Source organism: Corvus brachyrhynchos, unplaced genomic scaffold, assembly GCF_000691975.1.
Source record: "Corvus brachyrhynchos isolate BGI_N302 unplaced genomic scaffold, ASM69197v1 scaffold193, whole genome shotgun sequence".
NCBI classification, from domain to species: Eukaryota; Metazoa; Chordata; class Aves; order Passeriformes; family Corvidae; genus Corvus; species Corvus brachyrhynchos.
In genome coordinates, this window is record NW_008237087.1 from 133,657 (window position 1) to 140,917 (window position 7,261).

The 7,261-nt window shown below is 58.8% G+C and overlaps 1 protein-coding gene across 1 annotated transcript in view; it reads left to right on the forward strand.

Moving 5' to 3' along the window:
- LRP1 (LDL receptor related protein 1) overlaps window positions 1–7,261 on the forward strand; it is a 73,721-nt gene that overhangs the window by 17,387 nt on the left and 49,073 nt on the right. The window contains 2 exon segments of the mRNA XM_017728668.1: window positions 949–1,077; window positions 1,222–1,485. Of these exon segments, the coding sequence (XP_017584157.1) occupies window positions 949–1,077; window positions 1,222–1,485 (393 nt within the window).

The following is a 7,261-nucleotide window of genomic DNA, read 5'->3' on the forward strand; positions in this document are numbered from 1 at the left end:
CCACGAAGACAACCTGCTGCGGCAGGTGCGCAGCGGGACGGGATCCATGGGATCCCTGCGATCCCTGGGATCTGTGGGATCAGTGGGGTGGGATGGGATCCGTGGGATCCATGGGAGGGGATGGAAATGGGATCCGTGGGATGGGATCTGTGGGATGGGATGGGATCCGTGGGGTGGGAATGGGATCGATGGGATGGGATCCATGGGATGGGATGGGATGGGATCCATGGGATGGGATCCATGGGATGGGATGGGATGGGATGAGATGGGAGTCCCTCCGCTGAGGATGCGGCTCCCAAAAGCCTGAGTGAGGAATACTGGGAATAAGGAAAAAGCTTTGTCTTTGTGTGCGGGGTCAGGGACTGGCACATGTTCCTGGTGTCCCTGGCTTGGAGAGGATGGGAAAAATAGGAGAGGGTCACAGCAAGGATTGATGGCATCGGTGTGATGGAAACAAATCTCGAAGTGGGAGATGGTGCTGGCTCCATCCCTTTCACGTGGTGGCAGGGACCGTTCCTGGCTCTGGCACGGAGCTCTGGGGGATGCATGGCTTTCATCTGCCCAAAGAAAGAGCAGCCAAGCCAGGGGTTTGAGAGCTGGACATTGGAGGGGGTTGGAGTGGGAATGAAGGTGCAGAGCTGGAGGGAGGCTCAGTGGCCGGGCAGGGGTTGTCCTGCTGCAGCTGATGCTGGAGCGGGGAACCAGGGGCTGCCTGGCCTGTCGTGGGGTGGCCTTGGAAGGAATCCCTTGGATTCCTTGGAGGCTGATGTGAAGGTCCCTTCAATTCTTCTGGAAGCTGGTGTGAGGGTCCCTTTGGCTCAGGGATCCTCCCCTCCTCTCCAGCTCCAGCTCCACCTTGGAGAAAGGTGGGAGCCACATTCCCTTTTCAGGCAGCGAAGGAGGAGTGTTTTCTGGTCCAAACCTCGGGTTTTTTCCTGTCTTTCCCAGACTTTGACGAATGCACTGTGTACGGGACATGCAGCCAGACATGCACCAACACAGAGGGCTCCTACACATGCAGCTGTGTTGAGGGGTATCTCCTGCAGCCGGACAACAGATCCTGCAAAGCCAAGAACGGTGAGAGCCTGGGCAGGGGGGAGCGTGGTGCTTTGGGGCAGCTCTGCAGCCCTACCCTGGGCTCTCTGCATTGGGCTCTTCCCTGGGGTTACAGCCATGGCATTCATCTCTACCCTGACCCCCTTGTCCCCTCCTTGCCCGCAGAGCCCGTGGATCGCCCTCCAGTGCTGCTCATTGCCAACTCCCAGAACATCCTGGCCACGTACCTGAGCGGAGCCCCCGTGCCCAACATCACCCCCACCAGCGCCAAGCAGACCACAGCCATGGATTTCAACTACGTGGAGGACACGGTGTGCTGGGTGCACGTGGGCGACAGCGCCTCGCAGACCATCCTCAAGTGTGCTAAGATCCCCAACCTGAAGGGCTTCGTGGAAGAACGGTCCATCAACATCTCCCTGAGCCTTCACCGTGAGTGCCCTCTCCCCTCGGGACCCCCATCCTGCTCCCCCATCCCCAATTCCTCGCCACCGCCCCACTGTCTCCAGAACATGGTGGGTGAAATTGGGAAGGAGGCAGCTTCCCGCAGGGCCAGGTCATTCCCTTGCCTTTTATTGTTATTTCTAGCAAGTTTAGTGGTTTCTTGGTGTGCAGGTATGAGGGAAAGGGGTACAGGGAGGAGCGGGGCTGCTGCCTGTGCAGCAGGTTTTGGGATGGCAGTTCTTGCGTCCTTTGGTCCCACCCCAAAAAGTGACTAAGAACAAACTCCCAACCCAGAGGTGCCTCTGTGGGTGCCACGTGAGTCATGGTGTGAGTGGCTGGTGGCAGTTTCCTTCTGCTGGTGGCTCCGTGGCCAGAACAAGTGCGGTTACAGCTCCGTGTCCTCTTTGGGCTTGCTGGTCCCAGTTCCGCAGTCAGAATGGGAGCAAGAGTTACTGGCTGGTATTTCAGTGCTCTCTGAGTCAGGCCCAAGAGGGGTCCCTGTGGGCTTCCAGCACGTTCCCTACCTGTGCAGAGCAGTGGGGCTGGTGGGGTCCCCCCATGGAAAGCTGGAGAGCCGGGATGTGGGACACCCCTCCTGTCACTGGTTTTATCCCTTGACACCACAGACCAACTGGTCGGGGTGGAATTGGAGCATCTGGGGTTTGCGGTGGGTCGCTGTCAGGTTTTGCCTCCCTGGTGTCATTCCCCCGGGGGTGTCTCTTGCCTCCTGAAATTGAGGAGGCTTCCAGGAGGGCCTGAAGCGAGAGGGATCCCCTTATCCCACCGGCCACGCTGTTGGATGACGAGCAATGGCTCATCCAGCAAATTGGATGAACTTGGAGGAGCGGATCTCTGCAAGCGAGTGAAGGTCCCGGGTGGATCCTGGAGCCCAGGGCGATTCCCTGCCGAGGGCAGTGGGGTGTGAGCTGGGGTCCCGGGGGTTCTGAGGGTCCTGGGGGCTGCGTGTGGCAGGGCTGGGCAGGCTGTGGGCGCTGCCGAGGGTGTGTGTGCACAGTTAATTTCAGCTCACCGTGTGTATTTTTAGGGCAGGGTGTATTTTTAGGGAGAGGCCTCACCCTTTGCTCTCAGAGGCGATAGCGTGGAGTCAGGCAGGACAGGGCTCGGCTTCCCTCTCCTGGGATTTAGGAGGGGGTCTGTGGGATTTTGGGGGTCTCTGCTTTGGGTGTCCCTCTCCGAAGGCTCCCTCAGGGTGAGGCTGGTTCATCAGCACAAAGGAAGTGGAGGAGTGAATTCCCTCAGCGCTGAGTCAGGTGCTGGGGGTCGGGATGAAGAGATAATGTCACTCTGCTGCAGGACACTGGCGAGACCCATGAATCCAATTAGTGGTTTCCCTCTTTATTTGCTTCTTTATGGCATTATCTGCTCCCAGCAGGAACAGGACCTCTCTGGTGCCTGCTGCTAATGGGGCTTGAGCTGGCATCTGACGGGGGGAGATTGATGCTGAGGGGCTGGAGAGCAGCAGCTCCAGCTGCCGGGGGATGCCTGGGATGTGCGGTGCCACAGCCTGGCTCCGGTCACTTCCCTGCCTCCCTGTCCCGCTCCGTTCCTGTGGAGATTCCTGCCACTTGTGCTGTGGGAGATGTGTTAAATGAAGGCTGTTAACAGCCCTTGGCACGACCCGCTGTCCCGGAGCTTTGCTGTTCGCCTGGTCCTTGTGCTCCCAAAGCCTTTTGCTCTCCGCAGGCTCCGGAGCCGCAGCGCTTCCCGCGGCGCCGCCCCCTCGGCTCCCACCTCGCTGCCTGTGGATATTTGTCACAGGCACTGATTTTCTCAGTTGATCTAAGCTGGCTGGTTCCCTACCCCCAGGTCTTTTTCTGGGGACAGGCTAAAAATCCGAGGCTGACGAAGCCTTCTGTCCATTTCTCTTGCAAAAGAGAATTCCAATTCTCATTGGAATTGGATCATTTCTCTCTGCCATCAGTCGGAGTGGGCTGGGGGGGCTCGGGGAACCTCTGGGGGACATGTGGAGCTTGGTGCCAATGGTCAGGACAGGTGGGATGACATGGTCCTTCACTGGGCAAGGATCCAGGCTGTCCCCGTGTCCACAGGGACCTTGGAAGTGGCACCGTCCTGCCAGCCCTGGTGTCCCTCCGTGCTCGGCCCAGTGGCGAGGATGAGGCACCAGCGATGGCACGGGAAGGGCTCGTCCTTCCTGCCAGCACTGAATTGTAACAAGGGGAACTTGTCTTATCCTTCCTCCCATCCCTCTGTCCCTCTCCTCCGCTCCGTGTGACAATCTAGCAGTGTTCCTGTCCGGGAGGATCCTGGCAGGCACCGCGCGCCCGCTCGTGCTCAAGGACAGAGGCACGTGCCTGTGCCGAGGCTGCTGCGACCCCTTGGAGCATCGGGATGGCACAGGGGGGTTCACTGTGAACCCCCTGTCAGCCCTGAACCCCTCTGGCATGGGGCAGGGGACAGCTGGGGGCCGGGGCGGGGCTGTCACTGCTCCCCTTGGACCCTCTGTGCTCTGTGGCAGATCCTTGACCTCCGAGGACTTTGTGATCCCGTGGGTTTTCTCAAGCAGATTCCAGCCTCCGCGTGTTTCCCCAGACAATGTCCTTGTTTGCTTGGAGCTGGGCTTCCAAGGAATTTCAGAGCCAAAACAGAGCACTAAAAAATAATAATTAAAATCTGTTGCTGGGCTCTTGTGCTGCTGCTTCCCATGTCCTGGCCGGAGCCCGCTGCTCCCCCAGCTCCCCCAGCTCTCCAGGCTTATCCTGCTGGCCTTGTACCCCGTCCTGGGGCCGTTTGTCAGGGATCACATCCTTGAGCAATCCTCATTGCTCAGCCACCGACCCAGGGCCAGGACAGGGAGGGAAAAAGCTGTGCTGGGATTTGTGCCTCCTTCCATCAAATTCATGTCCCTGTCCCCCAGAGGTGACACCAGGAGGTGGGAACACCTCCCTAGAGCAGGCACAGAGGCCAGGACTATCCTTAGGAGGCCACCTTTAGCTGGCAGCAGCCCAAGCTTGTGCCGGTCACCTCTCGGCCTCCACGCCGGCGGTGACAGCGGCGTTAAATCCCCGTCTCCGGTGCGCTGGGATCGGGTGACGCTCGGCTTTCGGGTGTCACCTGCCTTCGGGGGAAGGCAGGAGTCCTTTGCTTGGACTGTGGAAAAATACTGGGGAGCACTGGGCTGCTCTGTGGCTCCTGGGGTGGCTCCCCTCTCCCTTTCCTTCCCCTTCCCCTCCCCTCCTCATGCTCTTTCGCTTTCTTTTTCCCCTTTTCTGTGGCTTTTTGCACAGGCAGAACCAGGAGCTTGGTGAAGCCAGGGAATGAATTTGTTGTGCTGGCAGGTGACTGGGGCCGGCACTGCTCCATCCCAGCGCTGGTGCTGCTCCTTCCCAGTTCAGCACTGCTCCTTCCCAGTCCCAACACCTCTCTCCCAGTTCAACACTGCTCCTTCCCAGTTCAGCACTGCTCTCCCAGTCTCAACACCTCTCTCAGTTCAGCACTGCTCCTTCCCAGTCCCAGCACTGCTCCTTCCTAGTCTTGGACTGCTCCTTCCCAGTTCAGCACTGCTCTTTCACAGTGCTGGTGCTGCTCCTTCCCAGTTCAGCACTGCTCTTTCCCAGTCCAGCACTGCTCCTTCCCAGTCCAGCACTGCTCCTTCCCAGTCCCTGCACTGCTTTCCCAGTCCCAGTACTGCTCTCCCAGTCCCAGCACTGCTCTCCCAGTCCCAGCACTGCTCTCCCAGTCCAGCACTGCTCCTTCCCAGTCCCCACACTGCTTTCCCAGTCCCAGCACTGCTTTCCCAGTCCCAGCACTGCTCTCCCAGTCCCAGCACTGCTTTCCCAGTCCCAGTACTGCTCCTTCCCAGTCCCCACACTGCTTTCCCAGTCCCAGCACTGCTCTCCCAGTCCAGCACTGCTCTCCCAGTCCAGCACTGCTCCTTCCCAGTCCCAGCACTGCTTTCCCAGTCCCAGCACCGCTTTCCCAGTCCCAGCACTGCTCCATCCCAGTTGGAACAGGCAGGAATTCTGCGGCTCGGCAGGATCCATGTGGGGCTGCTGGGAAAGGGCTGCAGAGGTGCTGTGATTTATTATTTCTCGGTTTAAGGTTTGTTGTTTTCCTTTATAAAAACAAGCCCCCAGGAAGGGGTTTGAAATATCAGGACATTTGATCCCAAGCGCGTTATAAACCCTGAACGCCGGCAATCTGGCCACCATTAAAATCCCTTCCTGGGCAGCATCAATCCCAAGCCGCCCGGCTCGCAGGGTGTTTTCATTGACTCCATTTCAGCCCTGTCACTCGGAATGGGCTGTCCCGGTGCCAGCGGGCACAGGAGCTGTGGGCGCTGGGACAGATTGATTTCAGGGCGATGTTGCTCTGCAGAGGAATCCAAGTACATTTCTTCCCCCACTTTGCATGGAAAGCTATTTTTCTTCCTTGCCGCCTCATCCTGGCCAAGAAAGAGGCTCCGATGTGAACTCACTTGGCAGGAGAGCAGGATGATTGGTAACTTCATCTCCTGGTTCCTTTCTGTTGGGTTTTTTCTTTAACTGTTTGTGGCTGTTCTTGTTGCAGCGACACGGGAAAGGGGGAGCTGGGGGAGAGCAGGGGATTGGGGGAGAGAGCAGGGACCAGGATGGATGGGAGCAGGGAATGGGGGAGAGCAGGGGATGGGGGAGAGCAGGGGATGGGGGAGAGCAGGAGATAAATGAGATTGGGGGATAAATGGGAACAGGGAATGGGGGAGAGCAGGGACCAGGATGGATGGGAGCTGGGAATGGGGGAGAGCAGGAGCAGGGGATGGTTGAGAGAAGGGGATAGGGGAGAGCAGGGGATGATTGGGAGAAGGGGATAGGGGAGAGCAGGAGATGGAGGGAGCAGGGAATGGCAGAGAGCAGGGAATGGGGGAGAGCAGGGAATGGGGGAGAGCAGGGAGTGGGGGAGAGCAGGGGCCATATGGGAAAGCAGGGATTGAGTGGGAGCTGGGGATGAAGGAGAGCAGGAGCTGCAGGGGAGCAGGGGGTGGGGATGGGGAGAGCAGAGGATGGGGGGAACAAGGACTGGGGGCCATGTCTGGAGCTGTGCACTCACACCAGCTCACTGTGTGGGAGGGGACAACACCACGATGATGATTTTAATCAAGATCTGCCACCGAGACACTCAGGACCCCACTGCGGCTCTGCCCAGCACCTCTGACTCCCATTACCTGGTGTTTCCCCTCACAGGGGACAGGAAAAAATCCCCCAAGTGGACTGAGACCACCCCCCTAGGCCGTGGTGGCATCGGTGAGCTGCATTCCCACCTTGCTGGGGACAAAAGGGTGACATTAATGTCCTGAGTCATCAGGATGCTCATGCCCAGGGATGGGCTTGGTTTCACATGGACAGGAGCGTGTCTGTCCCTGCACCCATCTGTCTGTCCCTGCTCATATCTGTCTGTCCCTGCTCATATCTGTCTGTCCCAGCACCCATCTGTCTGTCCCTGCACACACCTCTGTCTGTCCCTGCACACACCTCTGTGTGTCCCTGCACCCATCTGTCTGTCCCTGCACCCACCTCTGTCTGTCCCTGCACACACCTCTAACTGTCCCTGCACACCTCTGTCTGTCCCTGCACCCATCTGTCTGTCCCTGCACACACCTCTGTCTGTCCCTGCACACACCTCTGTCTGTCCCTGCACCCATCTGTCTGTCCCTGCACCCATCTGTCTGTCCCTGCACACACCTCTGTCTGTCCCTGCACACATCTGTCTGTCCCTGCACCCATCTCTCTCTCCCTGCCCACACCCCTCT